Source organism: Panthera tigris, chromosome F3 (genome assembly GCF_018350195.1).
Source record: "Panthera tigris isolate Pti1 chromosome F3, P.tigris_Pti1_mat1.1, whole genome shotgun sequence".
NCBI classification, from domain to species: domain Eukaryota; kingdom Metazoa; phylum Chordata; class Mammalia; order Carnivora; family Felidae; genus Panthera; species Panthera tigris.
The window spans coordinates 6,976,046-7,003,919 of record NC_056678.1 but is presented as its reverse complement, the minus strand read 5'-3'; the positions used below and the strand labels follow the sequence as shown (position 1 = coordinate 7,003,919).

Sequence of the window (27,874 nt, the reverse complement as noted above, 5' to 3'; positions counted from 1 at the left end):
TGTTAGAATCAAGTAGGATTAGTTTTTTTAAAAAAATAAAGAATTCACAGTTCCTTTAATGATTTGTAGAAGGTATCTTCAAATGATGGAAGATATCTTCAAATGACGGGGTCCTACTCGACCTTCGGACTGTGAGTCCAAAGACTTGACCTCTTGATTTGGCTTTTCGGCTAACTTCCTGAGCAAACCTCTCAGAGCCTCACCTTCTTTCCCAGTGAAGTGAGAAGCTTGGGGAAGTGATAGCTAAGGTTTTCTCTAACTCAAAATTCCTCCGTTTCCAGAAACACAGGAGATATTTCTCTGCCTCTCTTAATTATGAACTAAGTATTAATAAAATCAATATAAATCACATGGAGTTTCAAGTGTCATTTCAAATATTCCAGTTATTCAGCTGATCTGATAAAAATGAAGTTTTACTGTCACCAATTTTAGATCATATTTTTTCATTATGATTAATAATAGGACAATAAAATGTCTAGCCTTTTAAACAGTTGAATTTGATTACAAGACAGACTTTAATTTGCTATAAGGATTAAAGCCCTACTCTGAATTAAGAATGAAATTCTATTGGATACATTTCAGGCAAGAGCACACTGTCCAAGGAAGTATTTTAGAGGAGTAGCCAGCTTTCCTGAAACCCGTGGAATGAAATATCCTCAGCTGGAGTTCCCGTGTGAACTCTCGATCCCCAGGATGACAAGGGTGTATTCCTGTTGGAGAATTATGATCCTAATAGCTTCCACTTGGTGCTCTAACAAAGTGCAGTCCAGGAATGAAATGTGTGGCAGTTCTGTACCTAGGTGACCTAGAATATGATCATGTTCAATTTCTGTATTTTGATTTTTTTGTTAATCATCTGAATGAAAACAAAAAAATACTTTTTTAAATTCTCTTAGAGATTTCATGTATCCCTGGAATGTTTCCTGGGCCCTCATTGGAGTCCGGTGTAAGAGACGCCCCAGGCAGAGGTTATAGATATAACTCTGCAGATTCTAGATGTAACTGACTGTTAGTAAGTTGCAACATGTCTAGATTCTCCCATTATTCTTGTTAACAGACTGTCAAAGTAATCTAACCCTTTTTTGGTGTTAACATCTGTAGTTAGGTGGATCAGTTGTAGTCACATTTAGTTTTTAGGGAAAAGACAAGAGAGCAGCAGTGTCCTTATTTCTTGCCTGCCTACAGCCTTCCTCATGAGGAATGGGAAATTGTTCTTTGTATCACATCTCTCTACTTACAACCGAAGTTCTGATGATCATTCCATCTCTGCTCTGCCTCTCTCCATGGTAATAAGTCATGCACCTGATAGCATCAGCCTGGCTTTGGAAATCATGAATCAAGCTGTGGTTGAAAGTTCCCACTGAAGTGCAGGAGAGTGCTCCTGTTTTCTTAGAGTGGCAGCTAGGGGAAAAAAAGAGAAGTAAATGCTTCTGAGGACACCTTAAGAAGATGGACTGAGGGGCGCCTGGGTGGCTCAGTTGGTTCAGCATCCGACTTCGGCTCAGGTCATGATCTCGCGGTTTGTGAGTTCAAGCCCCGCGTCAGGCTCTGTGCTGATGGCTCAGAGCCTGGAGCCTGTTTCAGATTCTGTGTCTCCCTCTCTCTCTGACCCTCCCCCGTTCATGCTCTGTCTCTCTCTGTTTCAAAAATAAATAAACGTTAAAAAAAATTAAAAAAAAAAAAAAAGAAGATGGACTGAAAAGAACTGTTCCACTTGAAAGTTTGTCTCTTCATGGCAAGTACCGCCTTTTCTTTTGGATCCTTCTTTCACTTGCTCAGAATTTTACATAGAAACCTGAATTCACTCATAGTGAGAGATAACTTTCATATCCTAATTTGAATTAGAAACTTTAGGGTATCATGTTCAAGTTGCCTCTCCACTGAAATTTATCATAGAATTATAGGACCCGGTCAGTGTTCCTTTCCTAAGTTACTAAAGGTCCACTCTCTGTATAGTGATTGAAGCCATACAAGGGTTCGTATAGCAAGAACCAGATATGTTTTAATCGAAAGGTGGAGTTAAGATAATGGATCAAATATCTATTTATGTCTATATTTTATTTTAAAAAAAATTTTTTTTAACGTTTATTTATTTTTGAGACAAAGAGAGACAGAGCATGAATGGGGGAGGGGCAGAGAGAGAGGGAGACACAGAATCGGAAGCAGGCTCCAGGCTCTGAGCCATTAGCCCAGAGCCCGATGCGGGGCTCGAACTCACGGGCTGCAAGATCGTGACCTGAGCTGAAGTCGGACGCCCAACCGACTGAGCCACCCAGGCGCCCCTGTCTATATTTTAAAATCTATGAGTGGATATTGATCTTTGTATGTATCTTGCTAACATGTCATACAAGAAGTATGACTAGCTGATGATGACAACCAGTCTTAAGTCTCTAAATGCTGAATTTAGGATACTTTAGACTTACCTCATCAGCTGGAAGAGAAGGGAGGACCCTAGAGTTGTCTCAGTTATAAAAACAATAAGAGAGGGGCTCCTGGGGGCTCAGCTGGTTAAGCATCTGACTTCAGGATGTGACTTCAGGTCATATCTCACCGTTCCTGAGTTCGAGCCCCACGTAGGGCTCTGTTGACAGCTTAGACCCTGGACCCTGTTTTGGATTCTGTGTCTCCCTCTCTCTCTGCCCTTCCCCCACTCATACTCTGTCTCTCTCTCTCTATCAAAAATAAATCAACATTTAAAAAACAATTAAAAAAAAGAGAAAAGAAGAGTAGAGGAAAAGGGAGGAAAAAGGAAGAGAAAATGAGAAAGATTTTAGAAAGCGTTCTATAGACATTTACACTAAGAATAACTGGGCTTTCCATTAGACTCTAACTCAGGAAAGGCAAACATGACCACAGATCCATCCATTATGTTCCATCAGCAGTTTCAGGAGGGATCCATAATAATAGATTTTTTAAAACTAGAATTGCTATTATAACCACCTTCTCCCCACTTCCTCTCCCCTAAATCATTACTGGTTGTTGAGAGTAATTCCATATAGCTTGGCATTTTTCAGAAGATGCTTTTTAATCACATAGCAATAAAATTGATGGAGGTGATTTTTTTCATTACCTCCCTCATTTCATTGGCCACATATGAAAAACCAGAGTTGGAGGGCCTCAGGTCATAAGGAGCAATGGCTTCATGGGCACTGAGAGCCAGAAAGTGTTTAATGACTTAAGCTGTCCCCTTCATGTTGTAGAGGTTTAGACTGCAGGGGAGCACAGAATGATTATCTCACTTTTATGCACTACTTTGTTTAATATTACTGATAAACTATTATATGTCACTCACAAATAGTCACTGGGGTTGCAGTAGGATATATTTAAATAAACTATGTGTATTGCTCATACAACTCTTCTAGTCTGGTGAGGAGGTGAAATGTGACAAGGTGGGGGCTCAGTGCAAGGGGTGGCATCCTGTGGTGGGAGAGAGTTTGAAAAGATTCTACTCAACAGCCAATTCTCCACATGGATGATAAGAAAAATCAATGGGGGAAAGAGTAGTTTTTCAACAAATGGTGCTGGGCAACCTGGATATCCACATGTCAAAGAATGAACTTGGGCTGCTACCTTGCGCCATATTCCAAAATTAACTCAAAGTGAAGACGTAAATGTGAGAGCTAAACTTCTAAAACTTTTGGAAGGAAACATAGGCCTAAATCTCTGTGACCTTGGACTAGACAGTGGTTTCTTCATTATGACACCAAAGGCACAGGCAACAAAAGAAAAAGAATAAATCAAGCATCATCCAAATTGGAAATGTTTGTGCTTCAAAGGTCCGTCATCCAGAAGGTGGAAAGGCAATCCCCACAAAGAGAGAACGTGTTTACAAATCACCTAGCTGGTAGGAGACTTGTAACTAGGACTTATAAAGCATGCGTACAATTTAATAAAAAGACAACCCAATTTAAAAATGGGCGAAGAACCTTAGTAGATACTTCTCCAAAGAAGACAGGCAAATGGCAGAAGAAGTTTGTCCACAGTCGCTCATCATCATTAGCTGTGAGAGAAATGCAAATCCAAATCAAGATAAGAACTACTTCCCACCTACTAGAATGACTGTAACCAAAAAGACAGATAATAATAGGTGTTGGCGAAGATGTGGAGAAATCAGAGCCTCGTGCGTTGCCACTAAGATTGTAAAGTGGTTCATCTGCTTTGGGGAAAAGTCTGGCAGTTTCTCCAAAGGTTCAACATGGAGTTACCGTACAACCCAGCATTTCTACTACTACGTGTATACCTGAGAGAAAGGACACACGTCTCCACAAAACTGTGTTCCTGAATGTTCACTGCAACATTATTCATAATAGCCCCAAATGGCAACAACTTCAGTGTTCATCAACTAGTGATGTGATTATATCTATTTCTATATACTGGCGGTAAAAATGAAAGGAGTATTGATGCATTCTATAACATGGTCAAACCTTGAAAGAAGTATGCTAAGTGAAACAAGCCTGTCACAAAACACAACTTATTGTATGACTCCATTTATGGGAAATATCCAAAATAAGCTAATCTTTAGAGACAGAAAGATTAGTGGTTGTTTGGGGCTGAGGAGGTTAGGGGCAAATGGGGACTCCTGCTAATGAGTATGGGGTTTCTTTTGGGGGCAATACAGTGTTCTAAAATCAACTGATGTGATGGTTGCACAACTCTGTGAATATGCTAAGACATGTTCAGTTGCACACTTGAATGAGAGAATTATATGTGAATTATGTCAACAGAGCTGTTGCTTAAAAAAATATTCCTACCACAGGGGCACCTGGGTGGCTCAGTCAGTTAAGCTTCTGACTCTTGGTTTCAGTTCAGGTCACGATCTCAACTTCGAGGTCACAACTCAAGTTCGAGCCCCACATTGGGCTCCGCACTGGCAGTGTGGAACCTGCTTGGGCCTCTCTTTTTCTCCCTGTCTGTGCCCCATCCTCACTCACTCTCTCTGTCTCTGTCTCTCTCTCAAAAATAAATAAATAAACATTAAAAAAAGAATCCTACCCTAGATGTCGTATTTCAGCCTAGTCTGGAGGGGAACAAGAGTAGGAAGGAAAGGCCATTCAGGTAAAAGGGACAGAATAAGTAGAGACACTGATCCGTATATATCTGGAGGACAAAAGGAGGCTCCAGAGGTGAGGATGGAAGACTGAGCCCCAGAAAACTGTAGTCTCTTGCCAGAAATATCTGTGAATCACTTGACGTCAGAGTCTGTATCTTGTTCTGCATCCCCAGTATCCAGCACAGAGAAGGCTTACCAAAAGTTTTATCTGTCAGTTGCACAAGTGAGTAAATGAATGCACAGGTTAACTGAAGAATGAACTTACAGTTTGTGAGTTCAAGCCCCACGTTGGGCTCTGTGCTGACAGCTCAGAGCCTGGAGCCTGCTTGGGATTCTGTGTTTCCCTCCCTGTCTCTTCCCCTCCCCTGCTCATGCTCTGTCTCTCTCTGTCTCTCAAAAATAAGAAAAACATTTAAAAGAAAATACTCAGTAATAGTGCCTCAACTAAACGACACCTCCTCTAACTCCTAGTACATGTTTGTTGTGCTATAGCAGACAAAAAGTGTTAGAGTCAAGAGGAAAGGAACTTGCTTTATAGTCACATTTCCATTTTAGCAGTTCATTAACTTGTTTAAAACATTTGATCAGTCTTTTTGTATTTTGCCACTCTCGTAAGAGCGACGTGGTATCTCATTGTGGTTTTAATTTGCATTTCCCTAATGATTGATGATATTGACCATCTTTTTGGGTGCTTGCTTGTCATCCATATACTTTCATCAGTTGCAACGATTCCTGCAGGTTCAAGATACCATTGTCTTCACTGGTGTTACTGCAATCATGTCCTGACTGATTTCTCTTCCCCAGTTTCTCCCCATCTAGTCCCTTTGCAACCAGAGGGACCCTGTGAAAACTGTGTCAGGTCTTGTCACTCTTCTGATTACAACCATCCATTGGTTCCCTATCTCAGTCATGGTGAAAGGCAGAGTCCTTACAGTGATCTACAAGGGGAAGGTGCTGCACAGTCTGGCTCTCCTGTTACCTCTCCATATTCATCTCCTCCTCCATGTTCCCTGCCCCCCTCGCCCCCCCCCCCCCCCGCTGCCGCCACCATCTCTCTGCTCCAGCTACACTGGCTTCCTTGCTGTTCCTCAAACACATCAGATCCTCCTCCCCCCCCCCCCGCCCCCATCTCTTTGCTCTAGCTATGCTGGCTTCTTTGATGTTCCTCAAACACATCAGATCCTACTCCCCCCGCCACCCCGCCCCCCACCTCTCTGCTGTAGCTACACTGGCTTCCTTGATGTTCCTCAAACACATCAGATACACTCCCACTTTGGGGCCTTGGTACTCGCTGTTCCCTTTGTCTGAACACTGTTCCTCAGGATAGCCTTATGGATCACCAGCCTTCAAGTCATTGCTCTCCTATCTCCTCTGTGAGCCCTTCTCTGACCACCTTATTTTAAATTTTACCCTGCTACCCCAGGACTCCCTCTTGCCCTTTCTGCTTTATTTTACTCCCTATCTTTCTCACTTATTTTATTATCTGCCCTCCCCCACCCCACCACAACAATATTGGTTCCATGAAGGCATGTCCCCCTCAGTCCATACTCAACATTTACTGAAGCACATTGTGAGTTGAATTGCATCATTGAGATATCTTCTCATTTGCATTTAGAAACACAAATCCAAACTCCTAGCTTCCAAGGCCCCGTGTAATCTGATCACTACCTGTCTTTCTACCCCTTCACCTGCTCTTCCTGTCTCCATTCTCTCAAGCCTCAGTGGGTTTCCTTTAGCTTCTCAAACATGTCAGCTCCACCTTATCTGTTCTTCTGCACTCTTCCTGTGCTTAACCAGCTGTTTCTCTTTCTAAGTCCCACTTGCCTGTCTCCACCCCATTAGTCTCTCATGGCATCTGGTTTACTTCCTCCATGGAACTTATTGTAATTTTTAATTATTTCATTATTCATTTTTTTTTTTTTTTACTAAAAAATCTGTCTCTTTTATTGGAATGTACATTATTTGAGGTCAGAGACTCTTACTGTCTTATTCCCTCTGGGGTTCCTGTGCTCCAGTGTCTAACATGAGGTGAAGGCCCCAGTAACTGGATGGATGAGTGGGTAGAGAGGTAGCCAAGCGGTTAGGCCCTGAGAGTACATGCCTATAGTCAAATTCTCCCTTCACTACCTACTACCTGGTGAACCTGCGCAAGTTCCTTAAGATGTCCGAGCCCCAGTTTTCTGATCTGTAAAATGAGGACAGATAAAATTAGCACTTTACAGGGTTTTATAAAAATTGGAGATAATCTATGTTAACCCCATAGCACAGTACGTGACATACAACTGATCTGTACATGTTAGCATATTAGTATATATTGGTATATGTTAGTATATTTTTACTAATGTCTTGATGAGTCTTATTCACATTCTCTGCCCACATCTCTTTCTCCTGACTGTGTTCTGTTTTATCTAGTTGCTCTCCAGAGTCATGGTAACTACATATGATATTTTTGGTATGACCTGACCAGTCATGTGAGCTTACATTAATCTAGCTTTGGAACCAGGTACCGTTTTTGCATTATGTGTTTATCAAATATTTCTCACTGTGAACTCTTCTTGAGCTCGAGTTCAGTTAAAACCCCAAACAGCACGTGTCTGCTTCCCTACACCGGGCAGTAAATACAGCTATTTGCATTTGTCTCTCTGAAAGTTGATCGTTTTAGTTTGGACCTATTGTGTCAGCTGGCCTGAACCTCTTTGGATTCTGTTTTTGACATCTCAGCGTAATAAATTAGTCCTCTCAGATTTATGTCCCAGGCAGGTTTGACCAGCAACATCATTGGTGTGCTCCGTAAAGTCAGTGCTTTACGCAGTTTAGCAGGAATCGCAGAGCAGAACCCTGTGACCTGTGGCTGGAGACCTCCCTAGAGCTGGATACTTTCATTGTCTTCCATATGGTTTCTTAAGCTGATGTGTTTATTTTCTTCTTTTGAGAACCAGGCCATTTTCCTTCTTCAAGATAATTTTAGTCAAATCAAAACACATTGACTTTTGTACCTACTATGTACAAGTAGTGTGTGTGGGCCCCACTGAGCCATATGACAGATTAGATTGATGGCAAATAATGAAGAAATTAGGCATAGATGGCTAAGAAATCAAACAAAGTGCCTTTGTAAATAGGGAGCAGATTTGTAGTTGGCAGGATTTAAACCCGTGTTGGGAAGCTCCCAGTGGAAGGGGATGGGCCTGCCTGAAATTCCAATTTCTTCATCTAAGTAATCTGGATAAATACACTAAATTGGAAATTTGAGGAATTAGACTGTAGCATTCTGTTCTGAGATTTCTTCTATTCATTCTATCGGCCTACTCTCCTTTTAAAAGTATGTTTGTATACATATACCAAATCATTATGCTGTGTACCTAAAAGTACAGTTTTTTAAAAAAATTAATGTTTATTTATTTTTGGGAGAGAGAGAGAGACAGAGACAGAGCATGAGTGGGGGAGGGGCAGAGAGAGAGGGAGACACAGAATCTGAAGCAGGCTCCAGGCTCTGAGCTGTCAGCCCAGAGCCCGACGCGGGGCTCAAACTCACAAACCGCAAGATCATGACCCGAGCCAAAGTCAGATGCTTAACTGACTGAGCCACCCAGGAGCCCCTAAAAGTACAACTGACCCTCGAACATCATGGGTTTGAACTGCTAGGGCCCCCTTATGCATGGGTATTTTATGATAAATACAGTACAGTACTATAAATGTATTTTATTTTCCTTATGATTTTCTTAATAGCATTTTCTTTTCTCTAGCTTACCTTATTGTAAGGGTACCATACATAATACGTAGAACTTACATGTTAATCAACTATTTACGTTATTGGTAAGACTTCTTGTTAACAGTAGACTTTCAGTGGTGAAGTTTTGGGAGAGTCAGTTCTGTGTGGATTTTCAAGTTTGTCAGGGACCAACACCCCTAACTCCAACATTGTTCAGGGTCAACAGTAATACAATGTTATATGTCAATTTTATCTCAGTGGCAAAAAGCATTACATCCTCATCATTACCCTTTTTTTTTCTCTTCTATGCCAACTTCATTTTTCTTTATGAAAATGAGTGAAAGCAAGAATTATGTTACTTTTCTAATCGTCACAACATGTAAATTCTGTACTTTATATGAAAGTGTCTTCTAAACTGTGAAAAGCTGTATATATAGAGAGAGCTGTTATGATTGAATAGGTGTTCAGTAAATTGAATAGATGAATTTACTCCTTTGTATGTGGATGGTATTAATGTAAAAGAATCATACCCAAAATATTTATTAACTAAAGCATCTATTTTACATTGGAAGCTTCTTGCCAAAATTAGTTAGAAAATACAGGTTATTTTTGAGTTGAAGTGAAGTACAATAAATTCTTAAGTTCCCCAAATAGAACTTTACAGAAATATTTATATAACTCACAGCTAAAGTGAATTTTCTAAAAACTCCCCATAAGGTGAGATCACGTACGCCATGTCTCAGTACAGAAGGATTTTTTTTTTCAATCAGTTATGTCTCTAAAAATAAACCCAGTTTTGTTGTTAAAATTTGCTGTTTCCTCTTCACATAAGAACGTCTCATTAATTTGGGTGAAAACCGTCCAACAAGATAAGGTTAAATTGTCCAGTTTTCCAGTGGAAGAGAACCCATTTTGTGTCACGAGCAGAGTAGCAGCTAAGAGGTGAGTTGAAGACAGACACGCTGGTTCAGTGGTCAGAGGATTTTGAATCCAAGCATAGGTGTTCAGGGAAGAGGTTTGGATGCTCTACGTGTGCTTTTAGTAATACCCTACCTCTCTTACGCTCTTTAGAGTTTTCTAGCCAGAGCACTGATATTGATGTTCTCTGTCATCAGGTACACCAAGGAGTAACAGAGAGGGGGTGGGTAGAAAAAAGGGGTGACCTCTTGGAGGTCCAGTATATTTGCATGGGGCAGAGGAGGGGCCGTATTCCATCGTCTGTACTGTTAAGTGGTCTAGACTCCTTAGATGGGGATTTACTTTTCTTGGTCATTTGAAACTGATTTTTCTGAAAAATTAAAATATGATTTCCTATAAAGTAAAATCATTCAGTTTCAAGTGAAAGGCTGGGAGATCTTGAATAGGTCTAAATGTTTGAGCTTTTCTTGGTTTAAGAGAAAAGGAATGTTTTATTTTGCCCCCAGCACCTATACTAAAAAGTAATATTGATAAAAAATAAAATCCAGTAAAATATATTTTTTAATTAAGGAATGATATATATGGTCTTATGAAACTAATTTTAAAAAGAGGAGATCTGAGTCTAAAATTTGTTCTGATTGTCAGAGATTGACAGAATTTAACTAATAGGAGAATACACAGAGCACAAAGAAAAACTTCTTGTTGAATAACAGTTGTCAGAGAAGAAACAGATGATGTGTTTTCTTTACTGCATTTAAAAAATTAATTATTGCCAATAGAAGCTTGTTTATGCTTGTTAACTGACTTAGCCTTGTGGTTTGGCATTTTTCCACGTTTAAATAGAAATGGGTTTCGACAGAGAGTCCGAAGACTGGGTTCTAGTCCAGCTGAGTGAACTTCAGTGGGTTCTCTACAGTGGACCCCAGTGTTCCCATTTGTAAAGAGAGAGAATAGATAAAGAGGATAACTGGGCATCTTCTGTTTCGCACTGTACCTTTTTTTTATTTAAAGGCCTTTATTTAATTTTTATTAAACAAAGTCTTGAAGTAAACAGGGAAGTTAACACTCAAAATGTTTCAGGAGGCTCCTAAATGATTTAGGGTCATTTTGGTAGAAGCACATTTTAGGAGAAATCTAAGCAGCACAATATTTAAGGAAGAATTTTATCAATTAAAGAATCCACATCGAGGTCTTGAAAGTTAGGTACAAAATAATCCAAAAGCTTTCTTGCATTTTCCTTTTGGGAATCAGAATATTTCACTGATATTTTTCTGACAACTCGTGAAACAGTAACATTGAGTATATAAGAGTTTTAATTTGTTCCAGTTGAAAAATAATAAAAATGTATGTGTTATCTAAGAGACACAATAGTTTTGCCATCATTGCCTGTTTTCCTACCACAAATGAATGGGCCAGTGTATTTTTACGTAATTCTTAATAGCTGACACAGTAACTAAAAAGCCATGCTTACTGCTGGAATAGTAGCAGATTTATTAACTTGTTTTCTTCGGAAATTGTGGTTTGCTAGTTGTCAATACTTTTATGTCTACTCAAAAAAAATTTTTGGCTTTGAAAAGCATACTTGGATATTGGTATTCCTGTAATTATAGTATTTGAAAAAAAATCACATTTGAAGCATAAATAGAAGATATAGGAATTCCGCGTTGCTATACCTTTACGCTGCAACTCATTTAAGGTTATGGTGTCGATTTTGAAAAACTTTCGGAAATTAACTATTTAATTTAGGATGATAAATTATATCCTTGGTGTCTTTTAAGTAGTTTTAATCTCATAATGAGAACCTGAAGGCATTGTAAATACATTTGATAATAAAAAGATGTTTTCTAAACCATAAATACATAATAATACACATTGAAATTAACTTATACTTTTTCCTGTAGCATACTCAGATAAAACTTAAAGAATAGCAGTATTTTCAGTTCATGTAAATTTATTTATCTTTATAGGTAGTGAAAGCATCTTTATGTTACTTGAAAATGTCTTTCATTCTCTTGTTTATTAAGATGGTTTTAGTGTGGCTTTATATTTAGTCTTATTTTTTATTTGTGCTTAATTCTGTTTCTATCCATGGGGAATGCCAGAGTAGCAACAACTCTATAATTAGTAATTAGTGGACAATAGGACCAAAGTGATTTTAATCTTATATTTAAGTATATTTTCAAGTGAATTATGTTATTGGAAAATATTAATATCTTTAATATTCAGAGATAGAAGGAACAATATATCCCAAAATGTAGTAATGTAATGTGAAAATTAGGCTTCGACTACATATACCATGAATCCTAGAGCCCTAAGATTAAGACCTGAAAGACATTTCTACTATAAATTTTGACAAGAACTAAACAAGAGTGTTGCTGCAATTTCTATTATTTACTATAGCCCAGATGATTGTAAATTTGAGGAGGTAATGATATGAAAAAATTAGATATATCGTTGAGTTTGCTTTTTGTATCACAATGGTAGGGAATTGGTCTATATTTTAATAGTTATAAAGGACAAGAAAGAGTAAGATGGACAGTACCTAGTAGACACTGAAAAATATTTATTGTATTGAATAGAGGGCTAGGGGGAAGGAATTACTGACAAGAGTTAACAGTTTGTTTTCCTAAATTGGAATTCTTTTATTTTAGTTTTGCTTTGGCTGATTTTCTCAAATGGTGATAAACAATTTTCAAATGGTAATAAAAGTCAACAATTGTAATGAACATGTGAGTTTAGAGTAGCTATTTATAGATATTTTCTTTAGCAATTCTTTTATCTCCCAGCATTTGTACTTGTTGAGTAGTCCTCTTTCCTAAGAGAGAAAAACATGTGAAATAGTTTTTTGGCCTTAGAAAAGACCAATCTTTTTATAAACTTAATTTTTTTTTATTGTTTCTTTATATTTGAGCAAGCGAATGAGAGTGAGAGACACAGACAGACAGAGCATGAGCAGGGGAGGGGCAGAGAGAGACGGAGACAGAATCTGAAGCAGGCTCCGGGCTCTGAGCTGTCAGCACAGACCCCCACGCAGAGCTTGAACTCACAAACCGTGAGATCATGACCTGAGCTGAAGTCGGTGTTGAACTGAGTGAGCCACCCAGGCATCCTGAAAAGACCAATCTTTTTATGCGAGGATGTCCCACCAGAAAAAAGATCCGGGTGCCTGGGTGGCTCAGTCGGTTAAGTGTCAGGTCATGATCTCACAGTTTGTGAGTTCCATACCTGTGTGGGGGCCCTGCTTTGGATTCTGTGTCTCTCTCTTTGCCCCCCCCCCACCCCCAACCTCAAGCTCTGTCTCTTTCTCTCTCAAAAAATGAATAAATACTAAAAAAAAAAAAAAAAAGACTCAGAGCCTGATGCCTGCTTCAGATTCTGTCTCCCTCTCTCTCTTCCGTTTGCACTCTGTCTCTCTCTTTCTCTCAAAAATAAATAAACATTGGGGTGCCTGGGTGGGTGGCTCAGTCGGTTGAGCGTCTGAGTTCGGCTCCGGTCATGATCTCACAGTTTGTGGGTTCGAGCCCTGCGTCGGGCTCTGAGCTGACAGCTTAGAGCCTGGAACCTGCTTCAGATTCTGTGTCTCCCTCTCCCTCTGCCCCTTCCCCGCTCATGCTCTGTCTCTCTCTCCTTTAAAAATAAATAAAAGCATTTTAAAAAATTTACAAACATAAACATTAAAAAAATTAAAAGAAAAAAGGAAAGCCAAAAAAAAAAAAAATCAACAACAACAGAAGAAAAGAAAAGAAAAGAAAAGGGATTTTCCTGTTTTTATTGCAGCTCAGTTTGCGAGAAACAACCCAGAGTTTATTTTTCTTTTGAAGTGCCTTAAAAAGCACTGGGTTACGGTTAGTCAAGCATTTTTTAGTATGGATTCTGTACAGAGCTACTGTAAAAGGGAATTGTATTAACTTGTTGGGAAGTACAGGTCAAAGACTCCTTTGTGCGGGTCACCCTCACCTCAGAAACTGGGCTTGTCTTCACTAGCCAAACTCTCCTGCCTCTTGGCCAAAAGACCATGGCCCCACTTCCGGGAAGAATGGAAGGAGTCACAGTTTCTTCTTGGCCTTTTTTTAAAAAAAAAAAAAACTAATATCCCCTGTTATTTTACTAAATTCACGTTAAAACCTAATTTGGATATATTACACATATTTAAAACATGCAGACATATATAATAGATTATAAGGTATAATATATGCATATTTAATATACGTGTGTTCCTAAATATATATGAATATATTTAAATGTATTTCCCCAGTTTTATTGAGATACAGTTAACATATAACATTGTATTGGTTTTAGGTATACACTCTGATGATTTGATGTATGTGTGTGTTGTGAAATGATGACCACAGTAAGTTAACATCCATCACTTCACATAGTTACACACTTTTTCTTGTGATGAGCGCTCCTAAGACCTTTTCTCTTAGTAGCTTCCAAATATACAATGTGGTAATGTTAACTTCAGTCACTGTAGTCTACACTGCATCCCCAGAACTTACTTATCTTTTAACTGGAAGTTGGTTCCTTTGGACAGTTTGGCCCACCCTGCACTTGTCTGTTGTCTGTATCTATAAGTTCAGTTTTTTTTTTAGATTCCACATGTAAGTGACATCGTGTGATTCTTGTCTTTCTGTCTGACTTGCTTTACGTACCATAATGCCCTCAGTGTCTATCCGTTTTGCCACAAATGTCAGGATTTCCATCCTTTTTTATGACTGAGTATGTAAAATCACGTTTTCTTGATCTGTTCATTCATCCACAGACACATAGGTTGTGTCCATATCTCCTTCTTTTTAAATGTTTATTTTTAGAGAGAGAGAAAGAGGGCACACGAGCACGGGAGGGGCAGAAAGGGAGGCAGATGATCTGGAGATGTGGGGCTTGAACCCACGAACCATGAAACCGTGACCTGAGCCAAAGTTGGACGCTTAACCGTTGGAGCCACCCAGGCGCCCCAGTTGTGTCCATATCTTGATTATTGTGAATAAGGCTGCGGTGAACATGAAGGTTCAGATATCTTTGTGAGATAGTGATTTTGTTTCCTTCAGATAAATACCCAGAAGTGGAGTTGCTGGATCATTTGTTAGTTCTACTTTTAATTTTTTGAGAGCTTTCCACACTGTCTTCCATAGTGGTTGTACCAATTTACATCACCATAAAGTTAATTGTATATATTCACATTTTAAATGTAAAATGGTTTCTGCTTTTATTAAATTAGAATGTTAAGTACATTGCCAACATAAATTTCCTTCTAGAAAACAAGAAGCCAAACTGTTACCTTTTTAAAGCCCTCCTTTTTTTTTTTTTTTTTTTTTTTTTAAGTTATAATCTGGGGTGGTTCCAAGATATTAAAGGATGTCCTTTTTATGTACCCAGGAATATATAGACCTTTACTAGTCTTTTTAGTTCTATTTTCTCCACAAACAACATTACAAGACCTTTCATATTTAACTGTCCTAATGTAGCATTTTATGGTAAATGTGCAGCAGAGGTGATGCCATAGGATTACCGGCTTTGTGAAGCAGAGGACTGCCAATGATCTGAAGTGTTTTGAATTTATTAAAATAACTCCAGTAACATAGCTCTCAGCTATGAACGAAACACAAATATCCTCTTGAATGATAGTTCAGTTAGGTGGGTTTGTCAGAGATGAAGCAACCATTCCTAGGAAGTTTTTACTTATTGATACATTTAAACCTATTAGTTCTCCAGCGATTTAGTGAAGTCACAGTTGTGGGGGGCGGGGGGGGGGGGCGGTGTGTGGCATAAGGGGTGGTGTTAGGAAGCTGTTTTCCAATCTTTGAGGTTACAGCAGTTTCTTGATTATTTGTTGGGACAAATTCCCAAGTCTTCAATGACAGCAAAAGCAATTAATTCCTCCAATTAAATATAATAAAATATTAAGTGACCCCTTCAACTTCTAGAATATTTATGAATATAGAACTGAAATTATTTGTGAAGCTATTGAAATAAATTCTACTAAAATAAACTCAGTATATTTCATATACTATATTTCATTATAGCGAAGTGACATTTCAGCAGAGGGTTATGTTCTAAATTCACTTTGAAAGGGAAATATTGTATGTGGTCAAAATTACTTTTGAAAATCTTACAAATTGCTCATAATTTACACAGTCCACAGGGATTGGAATGTATTGGTTTTATATGTGTGTAGAGCATTCTATTTCTACCACATTGGATACATTCATATCCTTTCTTAAAAATTCTAATTTGCATTTTTTCACTTCCATTATTGGATTAGATTGCCATTTATTTAGACAGGGACCAGGGATAAACAAGTTGGCTTGTGTGTGGGACTCATTTGTATGAAGAATCCATCTGTTTCTTAGATGAACTTGCACTTAATGTACCGGGATGCTCATATGGTAAGAGGTGCACACGTACTGTACCTGACCGGAGGCTCGGTAGGTCCATGTCTCACTCTTCATATTCATTCCAGGACGTTCAGTCACTGAGATAAATGGTGGACAGAGTTATGTCCACTTCTTCCGTTTCTCTCTTGCTGTTGCACATTGCAACTCTACTGTGTGCTCGCGTTGCAGTTAACATTAGCTCCGAACCCTCTGATTGTGTGATCATGATGAATGAAGGCAAAGATGAAATGTACCACACAGATGAAAAGTGAGATTGCACACAACGGGGGCTCTTGGCATCAAACTATAGCATAGAAGAAACAGGGGACCTTCAAAGGAAAAATGTCTCCTGCAGGTGACAAGTGTGCCTCTGAAGTGGTAGGTTCTTTTTGTAACATCGCGATTGATGGCTATCTTTTTTTAGTGCAACTCTTGATACATTTGCTGGTATTGAACCAATGCAAAATTTATTGTCAGCTAACGTTAAAACTTCACATCATGGATACATCTATCAATAACTGGTATGGTCAACGATTAGCAGACTTACATATTTACATTTCATTAATTTAAGAACCTAACATTTATTTTAACATTGTGTCCTTTAAGTCCACCTTTTTACTCACAGTGTGAAGTCTTCTTTATCCATTGCTATCTGAGACCCGCACCTAGTTCACCCAGTCGTTCTTAGCCAATGATACTTTTGCGAAGTATCACTAGAAAAAAATTATCGCCTCTCTTTTTATGGCTTTCCAACAAGCACATCTTATTTCAAATTTTACCTCATCTGGGGTCATCTTAAATTTTTTTTTTAAGTTTTATTTATTTTTGAGACAGAGAGAGACAGAGCATGAGCAGGGGAGAGGCAGAGAGAGAGGGGGACACAGAATCCAAAGCAGGCTCCAGGCCCTGAGCTGTCAGCACAGAGCCTGACATGGGGCTCGAACTCACAAACCGCGAGATCATGACCTGAGCCGAAGTCAGATGCCCAACCAACTGAGCCACCCAGGCGCCCCTTTTTAAAAAAAATTTTTTTAATGCTGGGTCATCTTAATGCTCCTTAATATTTCCACAATATGCTACACTTATAATATCATCAGACTCCAAAGGTCAAGATCTTTCTTTCCTTTTTCTTTATAATGTGAATGTGTAAGCACATAAGTATTGGAACACTGTTAACATTTTACCCTTTTAGAACACTGAAAGAGCATGAGAGAATTAGGGCACTTCAGCGTTTTAAAGAAAAAACATTACAGATTCTGAATGGCTTAATACTTTGTCTCTGATGAATGGAAATTCGCATTCATGAGAAGACAAAGCAAGCCATTTCTCTACCTCTAGCAAGCATAAAGCATTTACTAAACCAGCCCAAAAAGTAGAGCTATCACCTGGGCTCTTTTTTGTAAACTGACTATAGAGCTGAAATGATTCTTATTTTTTCCCTTGAATCTCCTGGCGTCACAGAGCAGTGGTTTAAGTTTGGCTTAACCAAAGAGTCCGCTGTATTGTCACAGTGCAGCAGAATCAATTTTATTTTAGATGACTTCAATTTTCCTTTTCTCTGGATACATACTTTTAGAAAGGCACTTCTTTTCTTCCACAGTCCCTTCTCATCTGTTTTGAACACTTGTTTTGTCTGAGAGTTACTTTAGCTTCTGAATATAAGTGATCAGTTGATACAACTTCCCTTAATATTAAGGAAAGGGAAAAAAAAAACCTCTTGTTAAAATTCTTTAAAGAACATTTTCTTAGAATAAGGATAGATTCAGTAGTCCCATTAGAAACAATTAGAAAACTGAAAAGTTTCACCAAGATGTTACATATTGTACCTGAAAGACTGAAAGGTCAAGGCCATATTGATTCTTAGGCTGGCGTGGAGTCACTCTGTTGTAGAAGATAGAAACTGTGACCCTCGGCAAAGCAAATCCACACTCTACTTCAGATCACCACTGCTAACGTCTCACGGAGAAATGCTTCTTCAAAATTAATCTTGGCCAGGGCTTTGCAAATTGAGATCCTTGTGTTTGCCGGTGTGATATTTGATCTAAGCCATCTGAGTTATGTCCTCTTTCAGTGTCTTTGTTATCCATGCCAAATTGTGGGCCAAGAGGTTGTAGAGAGCACATTGCATCATTTCCTCTCCACCTCCTGTAAACATCTACATTTGCTTAGGGAGACAATACACAGGAGAGTGGAAAGACTAGAGAGCTTGAGATCAGACGAACCCAGTTTTGAATCCCAGCTCTGCCACTATATAATCTTATGTAAGTTACTAAACGTCTGTAAGCTTCAGTTTTTTCATCTGTAAAACCGGAATAGGATGCTTATTTTTACAAGGTTGTCATGAACACAAAACGAGATTAAAAATACAAAATTTAAAAATATAAAATGCTAACTAAGACAGTGCCTGGCACGTGGTAAGCACTCAAAGATGACGACTGGTATCAGTGTTACTATCTGGTCTGCCATAAAAACATTAAATCAATGTCGTGGGCCCTTAACAATGATAACCACGAATAGAACTTCCAGAATGGTATCAGCAACTTCCACATCTACACTAAAAAGGGCAACCATTTTTGTCCATTTCCAAAATGACGGTTTAATCTCCTACAATATCCTTTTATTCCAATAGGCTGTTTTTCTAATTGTCTAGGGTGGAGAGTGAGTCTCAGAAACACATTTTGCTATATTCTAGAGCCGTGCTATGGTAGAATTTTCTGTGATGATGAAAACATTTTATACCTGCACTGTCTAGTATGGCAGACACAATCCATATTGAGCACTTATCCTGTGATTAATGCAAACGAGGAACTAAACTTTGTATTTTGATTAAGTTAAATTTTAACAGCCACAGGTAGCTAGTGTAGCTCCAGATGCAACCTTATTAGTGATTTGGTAAAATCACTCTTAGCATCTGCAAGTTAATACAAGTGTCAACTGACAAATACTAAATTTCCAATGAGTATATTCTTTCTACCTATACAGAACTTGACAGAAACTATTATTTCTCTTCCAAGTTATAGGTTACTGTGTCTCATTTTTCAGTATCGTATACAACTTTACTTTCTAAACTTATCCTATGAATTTATCCACTGGTTTCTGAGTGATAAATTCACACTGTCAAGTTTTTTCAGCTGCAAAACCACAAGTTCTTTCTCACTTAACAAGAACTTGGGTTCCGGTCTTCTTACTGTTCCATTTTTCGCTTTTGTCCCCATTCTCTTCCTCAGTACATGAATCAGTTACCCTGTATTAAAAATTATTACATGATTTTTAAGTCACATTCTGTTTATTAGCAGGGATAAATCACTGCCACTGGATTAAAATAGTTTATGTGTGCTACTTTATCTTTCCAGGTAAAGTTATCCTTCCAGATTAAGCTGACATATTTTTCAGATGGGTTTTACATTCATTTCTTTGGATATTTTTTTCCCTAGGAAATCAAGAAAAAATATATACTAGAGCTTCTCCTAATGAAACTCTTTATTTGATTCTCCTTAATTTATGTAAAAAAATGTTTTTTAATTCTCAGAAACCCACAATGCTTTTCAAATTGCAGGATTGTGAAATCGATATTATAGGTTGCAACCAAAAGTTTTTTTTTTTTTTAAAGAAGTGGATAGAATCAGAAGGAATTGGACATATCTGAGTGCTTCACACATAGTGCTTCACACATAATATTGTTTTATGAAATGCTAGTTACATTTAAACATGTGTGTGAAAGTGTGCATGTTTCTGAATTGTGATGTAAAATGGATTTCTTAGTATGGTCTTATTTGAAGAAAAGAAACAAAAAAGATTGAAAGCCATTGTTTCACATGGTATGGTGTGGGGGCAGTAATGTCAGAAGATCTGGTTCAGGGCTTAGATTTACTCTTTTGAACCGTCATTCAATGTCTCTGACCCCAGTTTCTTTTTGAATAAATAGGGATACCTGCCCTATATGCTTTATGCAGTTGTTTTAAGGATCAAATAACATTTAAAGGTAATAGATAGTTGTAGCACTCCATATTCCTTTCAAGTGGTTTGTCAATCATTTCTGCTGAAAAAACTCATGGCTTAAAATAGCAATCATTTGTGTTCATTTTATGAATCTTCAGGTCAACTGAGATTCGGCTGATCTAGGCTGCATTTGACTCAGTGGCTCTGCTTCAGGTTATGAGTTGTGGGTTGTCTGGGCTGTGGTTTGGGTTTGGTTCTGCTCCACATGTATTTATTCTTCAGTCCAGGCAAAAGGGGTAGCAACTGTCCAGGGCATACTTTTCTAATGGAGAATCACTAGAATATGGAAGTGAAGTATTTATGGCTTTTGCTTACGTTATAGCCACAAAATTTTTATTGGCTAAGTGAAATCACATGGCCAAGCCCAAAGTCATTAGGAAGGGATAGTATATTCCATTCCTAGTGGAAGGGAGATAGAAGTGAAATTTTTCTGAACAATAATCTAAACTGGCACATTACCCAAAAACCATTTTTGCTCACTACTTCATTCTGAATGTGAAATGACAGCCAGGTATCACCATGCATTTGAAGAAAGCCTCTAACACAGGGGATTGGCTAAAAATGGATGAACAGAGGAAAAGGAAATTGAAGCGATATGTAATGAGCAGAGGAGAATATTTAAAATACTCTAATATTCTAATAGAGAGATGAGATATATCCATAAGGTAAAAATTGCATGCTATGTAAAACAGTGAAAACAAGAAATATCTCGTGGAAATGAAAAATGTGGTAGAAATCTTTTCAGAAATTCAGTAGAAGCTTTGGAAGATGAAGTCAACACAGTCTTCCAGAAGTTAGAATCAAAAGGTGAGATAGAAAGCATAAGGAAATTAGATGATAAATCCAACAGAGTGAAAAACCAATGTCTGGGAGTTCCAAGAAGAGGAAATACTAAAATGTATGACATCAAAATATTTTTAAATAATAATACAAGAAAAATTCCCCAGACTAAGGAGAACAGCCTCCAGATTGAAAGGTCTACTGAAAAACAAGCACAAAACATGAAAAAAAGGCCATTCCAAGGTCCACACTGTAAAATTGCAAAATGCCAGGGAAAAAGAAATTAATATAAAAGCTTTCAGAAACAAACAAACAAAAAAAATCACAGACTAAGTATTAAGAATCAGAATGGCATAGACTTTTCAATTGCGTGCTAGAATCTTTAAGACAATGGAGTAACCCCTTAAAAATCCTGAGTAAAAATTGATTTCAACATAGATTTTTATACCTAGCCAAACTGTCAAATGTATAGCTAGAAAAATGGCATTTTCGGGCATACAAATACTTTTTAAAAAGGTATTATTCAGATATTCTTTCTTATGAAAGTTGCCTGAAGAATGTACTTTAACTAAAAAAGGATGTAAACTGAAAAACAGGATGACTTATAACCCAGAAAACATGAAACTCTAATAGGAGCATGTCTAAGGCTTGACCCAAGACAGAGATCAACCAGGCCAGACATAAGGCACCAAGAAGGATATATCTAGGGGGAAATTTTAAAAGGAACTGATAATTTATCTGATGTGTTTTGTTATCTGAAAAAATAATATTGATGGGTATGTGACAGATCTTTTTGAATATTGGGGAAAAAATATCAGTTACCTAGAAAAATAAGCTATTAAAAAGTAGGCAATTAATTCCAGAAATAATAAAATATTGTACAAAAAAATTAATCAAAATAAGGTTTGTCTTAGGAGTGAACAATATTTCTATAACCATAATGTAAAAGAACTATTGACTAAGGATTTAACCAAAATTGTTATATGGGAAGATGAGATAGGTATGTTGAGTGACCTAAATTGTTACTTTTTTAATGTAGGGAGGTAATAGGTAATGTCTAATATTATAAAATCAAGAAATAACATTATAAGTATGTCACATAAAAATATGAAGATACATATCAGAAGAGTGGATTGGATGGGCCATTGATGATCAGGCTTGGAGATGGGTGTGGGGAAGAGCGTGAGCACTGCCCTTCTTTGTTATGAGTAGTTGAGTATTATTTGACTTAGGTAAAGTGAAGTGCTCTGATATGAAAATTTAATAAGTAATAAAAATAAAGTTACATATGTCTATGATTAAGAAAAAAAAAAAAACTCCTATACTACAGAAGACTATAGATAAACAGTAAAAAGTCTCCCTTTCTTGATACCCCATCTGTGGTATGATTGTCCTGAGTTAGCACTTTTAAAAAAAATTTTTTTTAATGTTTATTTTTGAGAGAGAGAGAGAGAGAGAACACAAGTGAGGGAGGGACAGAGAGAGAGGGAGACACAGAATCTGAAGCAGGCACCAGGCTCTGAGCTGTCAGCACAGAGCCCAACATTGGACCCGAACTCATGAACCGTGAGATCATGACCTGAGCTGAAGTTGGACACTTAACCAACTGAGCCACCCAGGCGACTGTAGCCCTTTTAACAGTTTCTATTTTTATTTTTATTTATTTATTTATTTTTAATTAATTAATTTATTTTTTAACAGTTTCTATTTTTAGTTGTTCTGGTGGTTACATTCATGACTGGAAGTACAGCAAAACCTTGGTTTGAAAGCAAAATTTGTTCTGGAAACATGCTTGTAATCCAAAGCACTTTTATATCAAAGCAAATTCTCCCCATAGGAAATAATGGAGACTCAGATGATTCATTCCACCACCCAAAAATATTCATATAGGGGGCGCCTGGGTGGCGCAGTCGGTTAAGCGTCCGACTTCAGCCAGGTCACGATCTCACGGTCCGTGAGTTCGAGCCCCGCGTCAGGCTCTGGGCTGATGGCTCGGAGCCTGGAGCCTGTTTCCGATTCTGTGTCTCCCTCTCTCTCTGCCCCTCCCCCGTTCATGCTCTGTCTCTCTCTGTCTCAAAAATAAATAAAAAACGTTGAAAAAAAAAATGATTACTGTACTGTAATATAATACAAAATAATAAAGAAAAATAAGCAAATTAACCTCCATTTACCTTTGAAAACTTTCGTGGCTGGTGTGAGGGAGACAAGAGAAAGGAGGGTTATTGTGTAGGACGACTTTCAATATCACTAACGGACCTTGACTACAGTACAGTATTAAACTCTTGTCATATACTGTATTTAATGTAACTGGCAATAAGGCAGCAGAAAAAACAGTCTCTATCTGCAGGCAGCCTGACCTAGAATGAAGCAAAGCATTTCAAGCTTACTCTTGCATGGAAAAGCAAAGGACTGTCCATAGGTTGCTTTGAAGTGACAATAAATACACTAGTGCCTATTGTGGTCACCTTCCAACATTCTGAAATGTCACTGATTTCTGCCAAACATCGCGGCCTGAGACTGAGCATCTGAGCATGGGAGATGATCACCCACAATCCTACAGAGAGAGAGAGAGAGAAAACCATTGGCTCAGTTGTGATCATGTGACGTTCAGCATCGCTTTATCAAGTTAAAATTTATTAGAAATACTTGCTCATCTTATGGAAGACTCACAGAGCAAATTACTCGCAATCCAAGGTTTTACTGTTTATCTTTTGGTAAAGCGTAAAGCTATCTGGACTTGTCTTTGCCCAGTTGGCCAAGAGATGGCCGCATCAAGTTGCACTGTAGGTAGACACTGCAGGTTAATAGTGTGCTTTGGGAGTAACGTACCACTGGCCTATGACTGTTGTTGGTCCTTCATCCCTGAACCACTGTATACAGCCAAGGAAGCAGCGCTGACCTAGTTGGGTGAGGCAAAGGGTTATCCTGCCAGTGGGAGCATGGCATTTCTGGCAAGAGAGTCCTCTTCTAACTGTTGGAGTTGGTGCCATGGCAGATTTTCCTGACTCAGGGAGTGAGTGTTGAGCCCTGGTCCAGCTGGTTATGCTATTTGTTGATTTTGATTATCTGCACCAATAAGCTCTTTTTCTGGCACAGATAATCAGAAGAAGGCAGTAATTTTCCACCTAACAAAAATGCTTTTTGCATTTTGAAATTATAATAAAGTTTTATTCAGCTCTCATCGGATTTATGGGGGAAATTTTATTGAATTAGGTCAAGAACTCTTTAGTCCTCTGTGATAGCCATATATCCTTAGGAAGATCATTTTATCTACTTACCACTGTGCTGTTCTTGAAAGAGAAAAAAAATCAGCAATAGCAGCACTAGCTGTCTTTTATTCAGCTCTTACTATGTGCTGGACACTCTGCTAACTAGTCATCATCTCATTTAATCTTTATGATAGCTTTCAGAGCCGGCTGCAGCCATAACTTCCATTGTGGACTGAACAATCTGATTAACAGTTGAGTGATTCATCCAAGCTCACAGGGCTGGAAAGTGCCAGAGCTATGTCAAGCTTATAAAAAATTGTTGCATCTTTTCTTTTTAAGAAAGTTGGGGATTTTATAAATTTTCCATTCCTGTAATTTTTTGGCAGAATTCATAATTCTGGAGTCATCTTTGATGTCTCATGATAGCTTTCCTTTTATTTCCGTATATTCACCATGTTCTCTTTATGTTTGTTTGAAGTGTCTCTATTCTTATATCCGGAATATTGCAACTATCTCTTCATGGTCTTCCTTCCGCCAGTCTCTGCCATCTTAAATTGATCATAAACATTTCTCTCATTGTTTTAAAGCTCAGCTTCTCTCATATTGAGTACCTTTTAGAACCATTAATATCTCTCCATTATCTATAAGAAAAATACAGCTTTAATTTGTCTAGAATTTAAGACTCTTCACAATGTGGTCTCATCTATCATTCCATGAGTTAATGTGCCCTTACCTTCTTTCCCACTTTTCTTGCCCATGCTAATATATCCCTAATCTGACCTACTGAAGCACAGATTCTCTCTACTGCTCACTTGTTGTTTCTTATGTGCTTTGTATTTTGATAGTTTTCTGTATATGTATATGTCTCATTTACCCATCTGAATTAACTCCTGAGTATAGAGATGGAAACTCTGAGCCCACCATAATATTCAGTGTGGTTTCTTGCATGTAGCACTGTGTAAAAAATTAGTGAGTGAATTTTTGAAGTTTTAAAGTCAACATCTTATTCCGATTCTATACATGTTTGCCTTTGTTAATTTTGTAAATGTTAGGCAAATAAAACTTAATAGACATTCACGTTTTTTCATTTCCTTAATTATATTAAATTATGGGATTAGAAATAAATTGGTATAGCTTTATCAGTTTGAAATTTTTAAAGAAACAGGTCAGTTTCATTTAGTGTTCTAATCTGAAAGATACAGAAAATCTACTCTGAATGTAAGTGATAGGTTCATTATTACATAGGTTTTTAAAAATAAAACAATATCTGAGAACTTGTAAGTTGTTTTATTAAGTTGCTGGCAATGTACAGTTTTTATGGGGATAAACTGGATATTTATATGTGATAAATGTCAAAAAAACAAATCATTTAGTTTATCTTCCTGATGCATTAAATGTAGTTTGAGCATATTGAGTAATGATATGAGGAAATTGAGATGTACTTAAATACTAAGTTCAAAACACTTAGACATGATTTTGTTTTCCAAAAGGAGATTGCATTTTTGTGAATTAAAATTGCTTCTTGCTTTCTGTTGAATTTGAAAATGTTTCTACCCTTTACTTTCCCCTTTATTTTTTTTTTTTCTGGATTTAATAGTCTGAAGATCTATCTTTTATTTTTTGTTAATTTATAGATGTTGTATGATAAATAAATAATTATCCTTTAATGTGTGAACTATTTAAAACTGTGTTCCATATAAGGTATTTTTGCTTCAAAATGTTTGAGTTTCAGTAAGACGGGGATAATTTCATCCTGAGACTAGAGAATCATAAATTTTTATATATCATAAATTTTTATATATCATAAATTTTTATATATTTTAGATGTTCATATTTATTAACTGTAGAGTGCTTTTGTTGCCTTTTAATGCAATTTTAGTGTAATATTGTTTTAGCTCAGAAATCTCATATACTCTAAAGGCTTGAAGGTTCTCATGCTATATTTTTTTTCCTAAAAAGTATTTTTTTCCAAATAATGTTGAGCATCATAATGATGCCTTCTTTTACACCTCACATTTTTTTTAAAAGGTGTAACAATTTACCCTTCAGCTTGGCTTTCAAAACATCCAAATGAAACCATAAATATACCTTTCAGAACAGAGTCACATATTTGAAGTAAATCACTGCATGTATCTGATCTAATCTCACAAATGAAAATGTATTTTTAAAGTGGTGACATTTTTAAGTTAATACTGTTTTTAAAAGGACCAAGCCTTAAGAATGAAAGTGCAGATTATCCATTTTGACTACTCTCATTTAATCATTTCATTTCTGAAATTAGACTTCATCTTACGATCCAAAAAAACCTCACTAATGTGCATTTTTGGCTGGGTTAATTCCCTTTGTCATAAAATGGAAGCTAGCCTAAATTTTCTAATAATTTTTCATCCCATTAAAATTCATGGCGAAAATAAAAATGAGATAATTTTGAATTCAAGTGCATATAGTTTATGTGGATGCTTCCCCCCCGCCCCCTCTCTACCTAAGGAAATAGAGAAATTGAGATTAGAAGTCAGTGAAAGCAAACAGCACTTGGAACGGGAGCAGCAGAAGGCAGCCGGGGCCAGAGAGGAGTGCCTGCAACTGACAGATCTGCTGAGCGAGTCGCAGCACCAACTGCACCTCACCAGGTACCCCTAATCCCATTACGCGCCAGAGCACCAATTCCATCCCACTGATTTTTGCCACCGGCTTCCAAACAGTTGTTAGAGTTCGTCTTAGTCATTCAATTCACACACAGCTTTCAGGCATATTAAGAGAAGTGGAGATGTGGAAAGCAAAACACCCAGACATGTGAATGATAAGTGTGGCAGGGAATTATGATATATTACAAAACCTTTCATCGGCAATGCTCAAATATTTAGGTGATTCTCTATCAAGATGAGCAACATGACATGTTCCTCCTACCACCACCAGTACCTCTCCTGTTAATTCTGTGTCTAATAAAAATGTTGAACTGAAAGATCTGAGGAAATATATTTAGGAAAAGAGTCAGATACTGTCAGTGGTGAAAGAGACCCAAGTAGAAGGCATCCCAAGATGCAAACTGAGATGTAACTGATACAAAATAAGGAACCTGAGTCCTAAGAAGGTATAGAATTTAGAGATGGAATTGATTGACACTGTTCATGTTCAAACGGTTATTATAACTGTGCCCTGTACCACTGTGGTCTCAAATTACATGGCTTCTGTCATGAGGTACTGTGAGGTGATTGTCAATGTTGTGAAACTTTAGTGAACGTATAGCTCAGCCCTGGGTTACGATGAGACATTTTAGGTAGCAAGCGCTGTATAATTTGCTGTGTGGAAAACACACACACGCACACACACACACACACACACACGCACACAAATGCATATACACAGAAATTCAAATAGAGATTGTAAAATTTCATGTTACCCATATAAGTGGTTTCTTCTCACTTTGAATTCTAGTACGATTTTTCATTTTTCAGATCAAGCATTTAGGTTTGTTCAGTTCTTACAGTTTTTCCGTTTTTACAGAGAACTTTGTCTAAATACACATGTAAGTTTATAAGCTTTGATGTGGCTCATAAATTAGAAAATCCCTGGTCTTTTCATCATAGTAATATGTTGAATTTAAACTACGAAAGGGGACTGATCCCTTTTACATTAAATATGACAATGTAATTCTGAGCACGGTATGATAACAGATGGAGGAAAAGCACCACTTGAACAGCCTGCATTTGGAGAAAAAAATATTCTAGGGGTTGGTGAACCTCCCAAAGTTTTGGGTTAGTGTTAAGATGCCTGTAGTTCTGTTAAAATCAAACTTTGTTAAAAACATTTTGTTATGATAATATTCCAAATGGTT

The 27,874-nt window shown here is 37.6% G+C and overlaps 1 protein-coding gene across 10 annotated transcripts in view; it reads left to right on the top strand.

Moving 5' to 3' along the window:
• Window positions 1–27,874, top strand: part of SDCCAG8 (SHH signaling and ciliogenesis regulator SDCCAG8) — a 251,378-nt gene that overhangs the window by 97,673 nt on the left and 125,831 nt on the right. For all 10 annotated transcript variants that reach the window (XM_042976936.1, XM_042976940.1, XM_042976937.1 and 7 more), the window contains one exon: window positions 26,527–26,669. In XM_042976936.1, coding sequence (XP_042832870.1) covers window positions 26,527–26,669 — 143 coding nt within the window. The remainder of the gene's footprint in view (window positions 1–26,526; window positions 26,670–27,874) is intronic.